Source organism: Pseudophryne corroboree, chromosome 9, assembly GCF_028390025.1.
Source record: "Pseudophryne corroboree isolate aPseCor3 chromosome 9, aPseCor3.hap2, whole genome shotgun sequence".
NCBI classification, from domain to species: domain Eukaryota; kingdom Metazoa; phylum Chordata; class Amphibia; order Anura; family Myobatrachidae; genus Pseudophryne; species Pseudophryne corroboree.
Genome location: NC_086452.1, coordinates 428,406,649 through 428,423,386, shown reverse-complemented (window position 1 = coordinate 428,423,386; position 16,738 = coordinate 428,406,649). Strand labels below are relative to the sequence as shown.

Here is a 16,738-nt window from a genome sequence, read left to right as displayed (position 1 = left end):
CTAGGCCAAAAGATTCTTATTAAGAAATTTAGAAAGAAATGTTAAATTAAGTAAATTGTGTTTATATGTCATACTTAAGAAGATCAATGTTGTGCTGAGGGATAAGCTTTGCTTCTTTGTCCACATATTTTATGAGTGGCAGCGACCAGCACTGGTTTTGCCTATTACATTGACCATAAATCATTTTAATTGGTCCTGGACCAGCAACCGAGGGCACCACTGCAAGTGGTCCGAGGCACCCAAGGGTGCCGCAGCACACATTTTAAGAACCACTCTAACCTGTTTTATACAGGGAATGCAGATTGGGACTAGCCTGTTTTATACATGGAGTACAGATTGGGGCTAGCCTGTTTTATACAGGGAGCACAGATTGGGGCTAGCCTGTTTTATACATGGAGTACAGATTGGGGCTAGCCTGTTTTATACAGGGAACGCAGATTGGGGCTAGCCTGTAGTCTGTTTTATACAGAGAGCGCAGCTTGGGGCTAGCCTGTTTTATACAGGGATTGCTGATTGGGGCTAGCCTGTTTTATCCAGGGAGTGCTGATTTGGGGCTAGCCTGTTTTATACAGGGAGTGCTGATTGGGGCTAGCCTGTTTTATACATGGAGTACAGATTGGGGCTAGCCTGTTTTATACAGGGAGTACAGATTGGGGCTAGCCTGTTTTATACATGGAGTACAGATTGGGGCTAGCCTGTTTTATACAGGGAACGCAGATTGGGGCTAGCCTGTAGTCTGTTTTATACAGAGAGCGCAGCTTGGGGCTAGCCTGTTTTATACAGGGATTGCTGATTGGGGCTAGCCTGTTTTATCCAGGGAGTGCTGATTTGGGGCTAGCCTGTTTTATCCAGGGAGTGCTGATTTGGGGCTAGCCTGTTTTATACAGGGAGTGCTGATTGGGGCTAGCCTGTTTTATACAGGGAGTGCTGATTGGGGCTAGCCTGTTTTATACAGGGAGTGCTGATTGGTTCTAGCCTGTTTTATAAGGGGAACAGAGATTGGGGCTAGCCTGTTTTATACAGGGAGTGCAGATTGGTTCTAGCCTGTTTTATATGGGGAGCGCAGATTGGGGCTAGCCTGTTTTATACGGGGAGCGCAGATTGGGGTTAGCTTGTCTTATATGGGGAGTGCAGATTGGGGCTACCCTGTATTATACAGGGAGCGCATATTGGGTCTAGCCCGTATTATAAAAGGAGCGCAGATTAGGACTAGCCTGCTTTATAAAGGGAACTCTGGTTGAGACTAGCAACTGTTATACAGGGAGTGCAGATTGGGACTAGCCAGTTTTATACAGGGAGCGCAGATTGGGTCTAGCCTGCTTTATACAGGGAGCGGGTATTGGGGCTAGCCTGTTTTATCTAGGGAGTGCTGATTGGGGCTAGCCTGTTTTATAAGGGGAACAGAGATTGGGGCTAGCCTGTTTTATAAATGGAATGCAGATTGGTTCTAGCCTGTTTTATACGGGGAGCGCAGATTGGGGCTAGACTGTTTTATACGGGGAGCGCAGATTGGGTATAGCCTGTTTTATACGGGGAGCGCAGATTGGCGCTAGCTTCTTTTATACGGGGAGCACAGATTGGGGCTACCCTATTTTTTACAGGGAACGCATATTGGGTCTAGCATGTTTTATACAAGGAGCACAGATTAGAACTAGCCTGTTTTATAAAGGGAGCTCAGATTGGGACTAGCAAGTGTTATACAGGGAGCGCAGATTGGCGCTAGTCTGTTTTATACAAGAAGCGCAGATTGAGGCTAGTTTGTTTTATACAGGGAGCGCAGATTGGGGCCAGCCTGTTTTATACAGGGAGCGCAGATTAATACTAGCCTGTTTTATACGTGGTAAACAGATTAGGCCTTTCTTGTTTTATACAGGGAGTGCAGATTGGGGCTAGTCTGTTTCATATGCGGAGCGCAGATTGGGGCTAGTCTGTTTTATACGGGGAGCACAGACTGGGGCTAGCCTGTTTTATACAGGGAGCGCAGATTGGGGCTAGCCTGTCTTTTACAGGAAGCGCAGATTGGCGCTAGTCTGTTTTATACAGGGAGAGCAGATTGGGGCTAGCCTGTTTTATACAGGGAGTGCTGATTTGGTTCTAGCCTGTTTTATAAGGGGAACAGAGATTGGGGCTAGCCTGTTTTATAAACAGAGTGCAGATTGGTTCTAGCCTGTTTTATATGGGGAGCGCAGATTGGGGCTAGCCTGTTTTATACGGGGAGCGCAGATTGGGGTTAGCTTGTTTTATATGGGGAGTGCAGATTGGGGCTACCCTGTATTATACAGGGAGCGCATATTGGGTCTAGCCCGTATTATAAAAGGAGCGCAGATTAGAACTAGCCTGCTTTATAAAGGGAACTCTGATTGAGACTAGCAACTGTTATACAGGGAGTGCAGATTGGGACTAGCCAGTTTTATACAGGGAGCGCAGATTGGGTCTAGCCTGCTTTATACAGGGAGCGGGTATTGGGGCTAGCCTGTTTTATCTAGGGAGTGCTGATTGGGGCTAGCCTGTTTTATAAGGGGAACAGAGATTGGGGCTAGCCTGTTTTATAAATGGAGTGCAGATTGGTTCTAGCCTGTTTTATACGGGGAGCGCAGATTGGGGCTAGACTGTTTTATACGGGGAGCGCAGATTGGGTATAGCCTGTTTTATACGGGGAGCGCAGATTGGCGCTAGCTTCTTTTATACGGGGAGCACAGATTGGGGCTACCCTATTTTTTACAGGGAACGCATATTGGGTCTAGCATGTTTTATACAAGGAGCACAGATTAGAACTAGCCTGTTTTATAAAGGGAGCTCAGATTGGGACTAGCAAGTGTTATACAGGGAGCGCAGATTGGCGCTAGTCTGTTTTATACAAGAAGCGCAGATTGGGGCTAGTTTGTTTTATACAGGGAGCGCAGATTGGGGCCAGCCTGTTTTATACAGGGAGCGCAGATTAATACTAGCCTGTTTTATACGTGGTAAACAGATTGGGCCTTTCTTGTTTTATACAGGGAGTGCAGATTGGGGCTAGTCTGTTTCATATGCGGAGCGCAGATTGGGGCTAGTCTGTTTTATACGGGGAGCACAGACTGGGGCTAGCCTGTTTTATACAGGGAGCGCAGATTGGGGCTAGCCTGTCTTTTACAGGAAGCGCAGATTGGCGCTAGTCTGTTTTATACAGGGAGAGCAGATTGGGGCTAGCCTGTCTATACAAGGAGTGCAGATTGTGGCTAGCCTGTCTAATACGGGATAGTGCAGATTGGAGCTAGTCTGTCTTAAAAGGGAAGCAGAGACTGGGGATAGCCTGTTTTACACAGGGAGTGCATATTGGGTCTAGCCTGTTTTATACAAGGAGAGCATACTGAAGCTAGCCTGTATTATACAGGGAGCGCAGAATGGGGCTAGTCTGTTTTATACAGGGAGCGCATCCTGGGTCTAGACTGTATTATACAAGGAGCGCAGATTTGGACTAGCCTGTTTTATACAGGGAGTGCAGATTGGGACTAGTCTGTTTTATACAGGGAACACAGATTAGGGCTAGTCTGTTTTATACAGGGAGCACAGATTGAGGCTAGCCTGTTTTATACAGGGAGCACAGATTGAGGCTAGCCTGTTTTATACAGGGAGTGCAGATTGGGGCAAGCCTATTTTATATAGGGAGCGCAGATTGGGGCTAGCCTGTTTTAAACAGGGAGCGCAAATTAGGGTTAGCCTGTCTTATACAGGGAGCCTGCACAGATTGGGGCTAGCCTGTTTTATTTAGGGAGTGCTGATTGGGGCTTGCCTGTTTTATAAGGGGAACAGAGATTGGGGCTAGCCTGTTTTATACACGGAGTGCAGATTGGTGCTAGTTTGTTTTATACGGGGAGCGCAGACTGGGGCTAGCCTGTCTTATACGGGGAGCACAGATTGGGGATAGCCTGTTTTATACGAGGAGCGCAGATTGGGGTTAGCTGGTTTTATATGGGGAGCACAGTTTGGGGCTAGCCTGTTTTATACAGGGAACTCATATTGGGTCTAGCCTGTTTTATACAAGGAGCGCAGATTAGGACTAGCCTGTTTTATAAAGGGAGCTCAGATTGGGACTAGCAAGTGTTATACAGGGAGCGCATTTTGGGTCTAGCCTGTCTTATTCAAGGAGCGCAGATCAGGGATAGCCTGTTTTATAAGGGGAACACAGATTGGGGCTAGCCTGTTTTATACAGGGAGTGCTGATTGAGGCTAGCCTGTTTTATAAGGGGAGCGTAGATTGGAGCTAGCCTGTTTTATACGGGGAGCGCAGATTGAAGCTAGCCTGTTTTATACGGGGAGCGCAGATTGGAGCTAGTTTATCTTATATGGGGAGAACAGATTGGAGCTAGCTGTTTATACAGGGAGCGCCTATTGGGTCTAGCCTGTTTTATAAAAGGAGCACAGATTGGGGCTAGCCTGTTTTATACAGGGAGTGCAGATTGGGGATAGCCTGTCTTGTACAGGGAGTGCAGATTGGGGCTAGCCTGTTTTATACAGGGAGTGCAGATTGTGGCTAGCCTGTTTTATACAGGGAGCGCTGATTGGGGCTATTTTATTTTATACAAGGAGTGCAGATTAGGACTAGCCTGTTTTATTAAGGGAGTTCAGATTGGGACTAGCAACTGTTATACAGGGAGTGCAGATTGGGACTAGCCTGTTTTATACAGGGAACACAGATTGGCGCTAGCCTGTTTTATACGGGGAGCAAAGATTGGGGATAGCCTGTTTTATACGGGGAACGCAGATTGGGGCTAGCTTGTTTTTTATGGGGAGCACAGATTGGGGCTAGCCTGTTTTATACTGGGAACGCAGATTGGGTCTAGCCTGTTTTATACAAGGAGCGCAAATTAGGACTAGCCTGTTTTATAAAGGGAGCTCAGAATGGGACTAGCAAGTGTTATACAGGGAGTGCAGATTGAGTCTTGCCTGTTTTATGTAGGGAGTGTAGATTAAGATTAGCCTGTTTTATACGAAGAAAGCAGATTGGGGCTATCCTGTTTTATACAGGGAGTGCAGATTGGGGCTATCCTGTTTTATACGGGGAGCACAGACTGGGGTTAGCCTGTCTTTTACAGGGAGCGCAGATTGGGACTAGCTTGTTTTATACAGGGACGCAGATTGGGACTAGCCTGTCTAATACGGGGAGTGCAGATTGGAGCTATCCTATGTTATATGGGGAGCACAGACTGGGGCTAGCCTGTTTTACACAGGGAGCGCATATTGTGGGTCATTCCTACCTGATAGTAGATGTGCTAAATTTAGCACAGCTACGATCGTCTTCCCTGACATGCGGGGGTACGCCCAGCACAGGGCTAGTCCACCCCGCATGTCAGGCCGTCTCCCCGCACAAGTCCAAAAGCATCGTCCAGCGGCGATGCTTTTGTAGTTGTAGAGTAACTCCCAGCCAGCGCAGCTCCTGCGGCTGGCAGGGAGTTAGTCATTGCTGGCCGGGCCACAGCAGCTGCGTGTGACGTCATGCAGTCACTGCAGCCTGCCCCCCGCACGGTCCGACCACAACTGCGTTGGCCGGACCGCGCCCACAAAATGTAGGCCAAATGCCGCGTGCCACCTCCTCCCGCCCAGCAAACGCTTCTGCCTGTCAATCAGGCAGAGGCTATCGCTGGGCTACGACAGCTGTCGGATGTCTGGAATTGGCCAACGCACTGCGGCGCCGGTGCATGCGCAGTTCTGACCTGATCGGCTGCTGTGCGAAAATGCACAGCACGTTAAGGATGGAATGACCCCCAGTGGGTCTAGCCTGTCTTATACAAGGAGCGCAGATAGAAGCTAGCCTGTCTAAAACAGGGAGAGCAGATTGGGGCTAGTCTGTCTTATACAAGGAGCGCAGATTGGGGCTAGCCTGTTTTATAAAGGGAGCGTAGATTGGGGTTTGCCTGTTTTATACAGGGAGCGCAAATTAGGGTTAGCCTGTGTTATACAGGGAGCACAGATTGGGGCTAGCCTGTCTTATACAGGAAGCGCAGATTGGGACTAGTCTATTTTATACAGGGAGTGCAGATTGGGGCTAGCCTGTTTTATACAGGGAGCACAGATTGGGGCTCGCCTGTTATATACAGAGAGCGCAGATTGGGGATAGCCTGTTTTATACAGGGAGCCTGCACAGATTGGGGCTCGCCTGTTATATATAGAGAGTGCAGATTGGGGATAGCCTGTTTTATACAGGAAGCACAGATTGGGGCTAGCCTGTTTTATACAGGAAGCGCAGATTGGGACTAGTCTATTTTATACAGGGAGTGCAGATTGGGGCTAGCCTGTTTTATACAGGGAGCACAGATTGGGGCTACCCTGTATTATACAGGGAGCCTGCACAGATTGGGGATAGCCTGTTTTATACAGGGAGCATAGATTGGTGCTAGTCTGTTTTATACAGGAAGCGCAGATTGGGGCTAGCTTGTTTTATACAGGAAGCGCAGATTGGGGTTAGCCTGTTTTTTACCGTGAGTGCAGATTAATACTAGCCTGTTTTATACGGGGAACGCTGAATGGGGCTAGCTTGTGTTATACAGGGGCTAGCCTGTTTCATACGGGGAGCACAGATTGGAGCTAGCCTGTTTTATACAGGGAGCGCAGACTGGGTCTAGCCTGTGTTATACAGGGAGCGCAGATTTGGGGCTAGCCTGTCTTTTACTGGGAGCGTAGATTGGTGCTAGCCTGTCTTATACAGGGAGCACAGATTGTGGCTAGCCTGTCTTATACAAGGAGTGCAGATTGGGGCTACCTTGTTTTATCCAGGGAGCGCGGATTGGGGCTAGTCTGTTTTACACAGGGAGCGCAAATTGGTGCTAGCCTGTCTTATACAGGGAGTGCAGATTGGGGCTAGCCTGTTTTATACATGGAGCGGAGATTGGGGCTAGCCTGTCTTATACAGGGAGCGCAGATTGGGGCTAGCCTGTTTTATACAGGGAGCGCAGATTGGGGCTAGTTTATTTTATACAAGGAGCGCAGATTGGGGCTAGCCTGTTTTATACAGGGAGCGCAGGTTGGGCCTAGCCTGTGTTATACAGGGAGTGCAGATTGGGGCTAGCCTGTCTTTTACAGGGAGTGCAGATTGGGGCCAGTCTGTCTTATTCAGGGAGTACATTGGGGCTAGCCTGTTTTATACAAGGAGCGCAGATTGGGGCTACCTTGTTTTATCCAGGGAGCGCAGATTGGGGCTACCTTGTTTTATCCAGGGAGCGCAGATTTGGGCTAGCCTGTTTTATACAGGGAGCGCAGATTGGGGCTAGCCTGTATTATACAGGGAGCGCAGATTGGGGCTAGCCTGTCTTATACAAGGAGCATAGATTGGGGCTATCTTGTTTTATCCAGGGAGCGCGGATTTGGGCTAGCCTGTCTTATACAAGGAGCACAGATTGGGGCTAGCCTGTTTTATACAGGTAGCACAGATTGGGACTAGCTTGTTTTATATGGGGAGTGCAGATTGGGGCTAGCCTGTTTTATACAAGGAGCGCAGATTGGCGATAGCCTGTTTTATATAGGGAGCGCAGATAGGGGCTAACTTGTTTTATCCAGGGAGCGCAGATTTGGGCTAGCCTGTTTTATACAGGGAGCGCAGATTAGGGCTAGCCTGTTTTATACAGGGAGCGCAGATTGGGGCTAGCCTGTATTATACAGGTAGCGCAGATTGGGGCTAACCTGTTTTATACAAGGAACGTAGATTGGGGCTACCTTGTTTTATCCAGGGAGCGCAGATTTGGGCTAGCCTATTTTATACAAGGAGCGCAGATTGCGGCTAGCCTGTTTTATACAGGGAGCGTAGTTTGGGGCTAATCTGTTTTTTACAAGGAGCGCAGATTGCGGCTATCTTGTTTTATCCAGGGAGCGCAGATTTGGGCTAGCCTATCTGAAACAGGGAGCGCAGACTGGGGCTTGCCTTTTTTTATACAGGGAGTGCAGATTGGAGCTAGCCTGTCTTATACAAGGAGCCCAGATTGGAGCTAGCCTGTCTTATACAGGGAGCGCAGATTGAGACTAGCCTGTTTTATACAGGGAGCACAGATTGAGACTAGCCTGTTTTATACAGGGAGCACAGACTGGGGCTAGCCTGTTTTATACAGGGAGCACAGATTCGGTTTAGCCTGTGTTATACAGGGAGTGCAGATTGGGGCTAGCCTGTCTTTTACAGGGAGTGTAGATTGGGGCTAGCCTGTCTTATACAGGGAGTGCAGATTGGGTCTAGCCTGTCTTATATAGGGAGCGCAGATTGGGACTAGCCTGTTTTATACAGGGAGCACAGATTGAGGCTAGCCTGTTTTATACAGGGAGCACAGATTGGGGCTAGCCTGTCTTATAGAGGGAGCGCATATTGAAGGTAGCCTGTTTTATACAGAGAGCACAGATTGGGACTAGCCTGTTTTATATAGGGAGTGCAATTTGGGGCTAGCCTGTTTTATACAAGGAGCGCAGATTGGGGATAGCCTGTTTTATATAGGGAGCGCAGATTGGGGCTACCTTGTTTTATCTAGGGAGCGCAGATTTGGGCTAGCCTGCTTTATACAGGGAGCGCAGATTGGGGCTAGCCTGTCTTATACAGGGAGCGCAGATTGGGGCTAGCCTGTATTATACAGGGAGCGCAGATTGGGGCTAGCCTGTCTTATACAGGGAGCGCAGATTGGGGCTAGCCTGTATTATACAGGGAGCGCAGATTGGGGCTAGCCTGTTTTATACAGGGAGCGCGTATTGGGGCTAGCCTGTTTTATCTAGGGAGTGCTGACTGGGGCTAGCCTGTTTTATAAGGGGAACAGAGATTGGGGCTAGCCTGTTTTATAAACGGAGTGCAGATTGGTTCTAGCCTGTTTTATACGGGGAGCGCAGATTGGGGCTAGCCTGTTTTATACTGGGAGTGCAGATTGGGGCTAGCCTGTCTCATACAGGGATTGCAGATTGGGGCTAGCCTGTTTTATACAGGGAGCGCAGATTGAGGCTAGCCTGTCTTATACAGAGAGCACAGATTGGGACTAGCCTGTTTTATATAGGGAGTGCATATTGGGGCTAGCCTATCTTATACAAGGAGCACAGATTGGGGATAGCCTGTTTTATATAGGGAGCGCAGATTGGGGCTACCTTGTTTTATCCAGGGAGCGCAGATTTGGGCTAGCCTGTCTTATACAGGGAGCGCAGATTGGGGCTAGCCTGTCTTATACAGGGAGCACAGATTGGGGCTAGCCTGTATTATACAGGGAGCGCAGATTGGGGCTAGCCTGTCTTATACAAGGAGCGTTGATTGGGGCTACCTTGTTTTATCCAGTGAGCGCAGATTTGGCTAGCCTATTTTATACAGGGAGCACAGATTGGGGCTAGCCTGTCTTATACAGGGAGCGTAGATTGGGGCTTATCTGTTTTATACAAGGAGCGCAGATTGCGGCTACCTTGTTTTATCCAGGGAGCACAGATTTGGGCTAGCCTGTTTTATACAAGGAGCACAGATTGGGACTAGAGTGTTTTATACAGGGAGCGCTGATTGGGGCTAGCCTATTTTATACGAGGAGCGCAGATTGATGCTAGCCTGTTTTATACAGGGAGCGTAGATTGGGCCTAGCCTGTGTTATACAGGGAGTGCAGATTGGGGATAGCCTGTGTTATACAGGGAACAAAGATTGGGGCTAGCCTGTCTAATACAGGGAGCGCAGATTGGGGCTAGCCTGTTTTATACAGGGAGCGCAGATTGGGCCTAGCCTGTGTTATACAGGGAGTGCAGATTTGGGCTAGCCTGTTTTATACATGGAGCGCAGATTGCCTAGCCTGTGTTATACAGGAAGCACAGATTGGGGCTACCCTGTTTTATATAGGGAGTGCAGATTGGGGCTAGCCTGTTTTATACAGGGAGTGCTGATTGGGGCTAGCTTGCTTTATCCAGGGAGCACAGATTGGGGCTAGCCAATTTTATACAGGGAGTGCTGATTGGGGCTAGCCTGTTTTATACAGGGAGCACATATTGGGGCTAGCCTGTCTTATACAGGGAGCACAGATTGGGGCTAGCCTGTCTTATATAGAGAGTGCAGATTGGGGCTAGCCTGTTTTATACAGGGAGAGCAGATTGGGGCTAGCGTCTCTTATACAGGAGTGCAGATTGGGGCTAGCCTGTCTTATACACGGAGTGCTGATTGGGGCTAGCCTCTCTTATACAAGGAGCACAGATTGGGGCTAGCTGGTTTTATACAGGGAGTGCAGATTGGGGCTAGCTTGTTTTATCCAGGGTGGGCATATTGGGACTAGCCTGTTTTATATAGGGAGTTCTGATTGGGGCTAGCCTGTTTTATGCAGGGAGCGCAGATTGTGGCTAGCCTGTTTTATATTGGGACTAGCCTGTTTTATATTGGGTGTGCAGATTGGGGCTATCCTGTTTTATACAGGAAGCACAGATTGGGGCTAGCCTGTTTTACAGAGGGAGTGCAGATTGGGCCTAGCTGGTTTTATACAGGGAGCACAGATTGGGGCTAGCCTGTCTTATACAGGGAGAGCAGATTGGGGCTAGCCGGTATTATACAGGGAGTGCTGATTGGGTCTAGCCTGTCTTATATGAGGAGCGCAGATTGAGGCTAGCCTGTCTTTTACAGGGAGCGCAGATTGGGCCTAGACTGTGTTATACAAGGAGTGCAGATTGGAAATAGCCTGTCTTTTACAGGGAGTGCAGATTGGGGCTAGCCTGTTTTATACAGGGAGTGCAGATTGGGGCTAGCCTGTCTTATACAGGGAGCGCAGATTGGGGCTAGCCTGTCTTATACAGGGAGTGCAGATTGGGGCCGAATGTGAGCCGGAAGCAGCCACACCATGGCTGCATCTATTTGTGTCACCCTCAAGCGACCTTATGCAAATGCCACCTAAAGTCCTTCCCTGGTGTAGATCTGTGCGTATGGATGTGCAAGGCCAGAAATAGTGATTGGTTGCACTAGTGAGACTTGCACCAGCCCCATGGAAAGGGCACTTTCTCCATATGACTCTGGTCTCCTCTGTGAGTGGTTGAGCGTCTGTGTATGCAGCCACTTTCACAGACATGCGTGGGGCAATCCTATAACCCACCCAATAACATGGGTCATCTTCGCACGTGCACAAAGACACTTCCCTGTAACCAGCCCCAAAACGACTGTTACATTTTCAACACATTTCTGAGACCGTGTGTCTACTGTGCGCCTCAATCGCGGCTCCGACTCTGGGCCTAATTCACATTTGTAAGGAATTGCACAGCGGCAGGGAAGCAACTGTGCAATTCCATCCATCTTGATGCACACTTGGCGCAACAGACGCAGCACAGAAGAAAAAGATGTTCCACTGCGTCCGACATTGGCAAGCAATGCATGTGAATCAGGACCATTATATGCTGCTCAATAATCACAGAGCTTGTTCCCACTTAGCTTATATAGCTGATATATTGCATATATGATGCACACAGAATCTAGATCTCTCCCAGGAATTGCAGGAGACTTGATTTTTTGGGAAGTCCCCTGCATCCACGGAAGAGCAGGTAAATCTCCTACATCCCACACGCTTACTAGTGAAGTGGGTCAGGATGGGGAGAGCGTTAGCAAAATTACGGCAATGGGTGGATCTAAATGATGCAAATTGCAGCATTTAGTTTTTTTGCAGACCCATGAACTGCAGCAGTTTTCTCAGGTTGGGGGCGGAGCCTAATAACATGTAAGCCCAGCCCTACAACCGCAGCCTCCAACAGCATCTCCTCTCCAGGATTCTCCCGGAGGGGAGACAGAAAATGTAGGTAACTATGGATAATCTGCACTTGCCATAGGGCTCGCACAAGGGCCCTCATTCCGAGTTGTTCGCTCGCAAGGCGATTTTAGCAGTATTGCACACGCTAAGCCGCCGCCTACTGGGAGTGAATCTTAGCTTCTTAAAATTGCGAACGAAAGATTCGCAATATTGCGATTACACATCTCGTAGCAGTTTCAGAGTAGCTTCAGACTTACTCGGCATCTGCGATCAGTTCAGTGCTTGTCGTTCCTGGTTTGACGTCACAAACACACCCAGCGTTCGCCCAGACACTCCTCCGTTTCTCCAGCCACTCCCGCGTTTTTTCCGGAAACGGTAGCGTTTTTTCCCACACGCCCATAAAACGGCCTGTTTCCGCCCAGTAACACCCACTTCCTGTCAATCACACTACGATCGCCTGAGCGAAGAAAAAGCGGTGAGTAAAAATCCAAACTTCATAGCAAATTTACTTGGCGCAGTCGCACTGCGGACATTGCGCATGCGCACTAAGCGGAAAAACGCTGCGATGCGAAGAAATTTTCCGAGCGAACGACTCGGAATGACCTCCAAGTTTCGATGGTCTGTCTGATGGGGTGACTAAAGATGTACAGTGACGCAAATCCAGGGAGGGGATTTGTAGCGGCATCAGCATAAAGCCGCAGATGCGACTGCAGTAAAAGAAGCCGACACGGACACTGCTGCATCTGACCCGGAATCCAGATCGGTTTAGCATTTATTTCTGCAGCCGCTTTAAAAGCTGCTAATCATTGGGGGCTTGACAAACGGCCCAATATTAATGTATCCCTAAGACATTTTGGTGTGTAGTAGAAAAAGCTGAAATCTAAAAAAAAGGGTCCGAAATGTGTTTACATCCAACTATACGTGAGCCCCATATACACATCAGAAACCGCAATGTTTTTGCAGTGGTTAACAATGGTCCTTAAAAAGTTAAATGCACCTTTGGAGAAGCTTCAACAAATGAAAATGCCATTACAACAGCATATCACAGGCATCACACTCATATCACCTTCAATTGAATCGGCCCCAAACCCTATTTCACAGTTTACAATGGATTTAATCTAGGGATCTGTGTTTCTTGTCACTTGTTGCACTATGAATCTCAGCATGCTTTTCTTCACTACAGGCGAGGAACAAAGACCGTAAACAGCAAAACTCTGGCAGCTTTGCCAAGCGTTTTGTACTTGGCATGATCGCTCTGCCCCTCACTCTACCTTCTGTTGGATTTCAGACCTTCGCTTGTCCCCTTATGTCTTATATATTGAGTATAGCTCTGTGTTTTGCCTGTCTTTATTCTGTGCTGTGACACAAACATAACCTCCTCTCAGCTCAGAGTCTAGACCAGGCATTCCCAACCGCCGTCCTCAAGGCACACCAACAGTACAGGTTTTAGTGATATCCAGGCTTCAGCACAGATGGTTAAATCAAAATAACTGAGGTACTAATTAAGTCACCTGTGTTCAAGCCTGGATATCACTAAAACCAGGACTGTTAGTGTGCCTTGAGGACCGTGGTTGGGAAACACTGGTCTAGACTATCCCCATCTATACTGGATCGCCACATTTCTCAACAGTAAACTACAATAGTATAGAAAATCAGACAAAATGGAGTTGGGAACACAGAATGGACAAATGCTGAAAGGGTGGATTTTCCACTTAGAACTCCATTTGCAGTAAATGCACTTTTTGCTTGAATTGTTCATTAAAAATGTATGTGTGTATGCATTCTCCATCTGAGTCATTACAGCACTAGGTCTTTACACAAAGGTATATGGATGCTCTAGAGATGATATCCTTTTGTACTTGATCCAACTGCAATGTAAGAAACTGAGCCTAATTTATAGTTACCAACATTTACATACAATTGCAAGGTAACCTTGGCAGAGGTATCTACACCTGGCAGAGGTGGGGTGCCCCTCTGGTTCCCTTTGCATACTATGCCCCTACAGTGGCATGATCTAATTACAATGACATTGTATACTAAATGATCCCTATCAGGGAATGGTAACTTCTGCAATGTACAGAATAAGATCAGATATTGCAAAGTGAGAATGACATACAGAACAAGAAAAGTAATAAGACCTGGGACACTTATCAATGAGCAAGTTGGACAATGTTGGACTTTCAATGGAAAATAGGAACAACTGCCACTTTTGCCCTATAAACTGCATTATTTCATAGTGTTCGGCAGAAACCTTCAGACATCAAAAAAGAAAAGAAAAGAAGTATTTGTCTAATCTTGTGTGAGTTTAATTTCACAATGGTTTAACCCATTGAGCACTTGTGGGTATATTTACTAAAGGTAAATATTCATCAATTAGAAATCGATAAAAATCAACAAAAAATCGACCTTTAGTAAATATAACCCAGTTATTTAAAAAATATAAATTTTTATCACTTTGTTAAATATCATTATTAACAATAATTTGGTTTAAAAGCAAAAGGCTAAATGTAATTCCGCATTAACCATGTGATATGTATGGAGAAATATTTCATGAGGACACACAAAGTGCATGGTTTCTTATAGTAACAATGAAGTCACTAAATCTGTGGGCTGGAGCCTGGTCGCAATACAATCTGTTGCAAATTCATCTGTTTGTTGCATAACAGAGACCAAAAAATGTGGATGAATAAAAATGAACAGCCACACAGGGTATATGCCTGTAATTAATTATAAAAGTGCTGCTTCTAAGCTACAGTATATAGCATTTCATATAATGGAAAAAATGTATCACCCGTGTATCCGAAGTCCTATTTTTAGGTTAGCCAAGGTTCCCTAATGAAACTGTTGCAGCCAAGAGGCTTTTCCCTGTCTGTTATTACACTCTCTTATTAAAATAGCATCCACATACACCCCAGTGGATGGGTAATGCCTTGTTATTAAATTCCATTCTGCACATCTAATTCCTATATATCACTCTATTCCACCATCTGAAGATGTTTCTACCACACTACCCCTCCATATACAGCTGTATGACAACTAGCTATGCCCAGACACAGAGCAGGAAAACTTACAGGTTTTCTGAGCATTGCTACAGCCACATTGTCCCTACAAAGGCGATTCCTATAATTAGACCCATCAGTCATCCACCAGCACATTGGGCAACTCAAGTTCCAGCTAAAAAAAACATACAGACGTGTTGAGGAGTCTGAACTTATAGACACCAGCAGGAGACAGCAATGAAATCATAGATATACTCATAAAACAGGCAGAGGTGGCTGGTGTAACCCTTCAGCTACCAGACTCTGAATCTATACTGTAGGTCTTCATTCTGAGAGGTCTCATGGCTGAGAGGTCTCATAGCTGCACCAGATTGCCTCCACATCCCCCATTACCTGCAAAGAGCTGCATCCAGGCGCAGATCTTGTACACTGTGGCCGTGTTGCAGAAGAAGAAGAGGGCAAAGCAGGTAATGCAGCCCAGGATCAGCACCATGGACAGCAGGACGAAGAATGCAGCTGCCTTGAAGGCTCCAGAGGGGATGGTGCTGAAATCTGTGAAGGATCCTCGGCAGGTGAACTCTCTGTTTGCTGCTCCATTGCCCACACAGTAGTGGAAGAGCCCAAAGTAGCCTGGCTTAGGTGTGTTGACACTATCCCCTATCCAGTAGGGTTGGATGAAGACCACCACGTTAATGATGGCAAAGCAGATAGTGAAAATGGCCCATAGGACTCCTATGGCTCTGGAGTTCCTCATGTAATTGTCATGGTAGAGCTTGGAGGCTTCTTGAGAAGGCAGCATCTTGGCTGGGGCTCAGTTGTCCTCTGTACACTATAGTAGACTAACCACCCCTGCAGACCCTTCTTGCAGCCCCACTATGAAAAGTCCTTATGGAGAGTGTCCTCCTGCCCATGCACCCTCAGCCTGGGCATGCAGTAGGTGGGGTGAGGGTAACCCCAAGCTGGCCACTAGTACACGACTCCAGCGGAGAGACAGATCGCGGTGCTCAGCCAGCTAATCAGAGAGACCAGAGTCCCCGGGAGCAACATTTGCCTCAGACAAAATGAGATACAGCCATGAGGTGCCTGCGGTTGCAGAGATGAGGATGAGTGCAGTTCTGAGCGGGGATGCTGCAGAGCCAGGCCATTTGCAGAGAGGAGATAGCGGTGTTAATGAAACGGCAGAGACTTGGCTGACTTCATCCCACCCTGCAGCTGCTGGGACTCCATCTTTGCTGTGTCGGTTCCTTCTGTTGCCTGCTGCGCGCCACCGCGCCAAGGCGCGCTCCCGCGGCAATGCAGATTTGGGTAGAAGTAAAGAAAAGCAGTATATCCCCGGCAGAGGAGCTCTGGTGTCACCCGCTCTCTGATCAGGGCACTTGCATTGGTGACTCTGCATTAAATGCACAAGGCAGATGCAGATATCATCCTATCTGCAATGTATTATTATTCCCATCTGATATAATAATAATCCTGCTGCTGTGTCTGGCTGGGGAAAGGAGGATGTGTTTAGTTACAGCATAGGTCTCCCTTTATATAGGTTGGGGAGACTATCTTGGCACTGAGAACAAGGCATTGGCTCTCTCCAGCCTAAGCTGTGCAAGGCTTTCCTCAGACGTCCCTCTCACACTGCCTGCTGCCCTGCCAGACTGGTGATGTGATGTGGCATATGCCCACTAGGGGCCAGGAAAGACCACTCATCCTGTTCATCTTCATTAGACATAAATACATAGATTTTCACTCCAGCGCCTGACAGATATTCCATCACTGTATATTAGCATGCACCACCATATGCATATACATACACATAGCAGGTGTACATGATATTGTGGGTAACATCACACATGAACATGCTGTCGTCTGGTATAAATCATTTACTATTTTCTAAATATACATATTTTAATGCTAGGTGCTGGCTCAATGTCTGCTGTGATCAGAGCAGAATGTCTCCCCTAATGTCTTAAGTAGAATATATTTTCTAATATAACATTCAAGTGTAACCTACATTGGAAACAGCCATATTGTGAGCTTGCTATCCATTAGGATTCCTATCCTAAATT

At 47.4% G+C, this 16,738-nt stretch overlaps 1 protein-coding gene across 4 annotated transcripts in view; it reads right to left on the bottom strand.

Annotated features, from left to right (window-relative positions):
• LHFPL4 (LHFPL tetraspan subfamily member 4) overlaps positions 1-16,308 on the bottom strand; it is a 232,929-nt gene extending 216,621 nt beyond the window's left edge. The window contains exon 1 of one of the 4 annotated variants that reach the window (XM_063941002.1): positions 15,075-16,308. In XM_063941002.1, coding sequence (XP_063797072.1) covers positions 15,075-15,480 — 406 coding nt within the window. In that variant the 5' untranslated portion in view covers positions 15,481-16,308. The remainder of the gene's footprint in view (positions 1-15,074) is intronic. The other 3 variants (XM_063941003.1, XM_063941001.1, XM_063941000.1) reach the window with 3 other exon arrangements.
• Between the last annotated feature and the right edge of the window lie 430 nt (positions 16,309-16,738).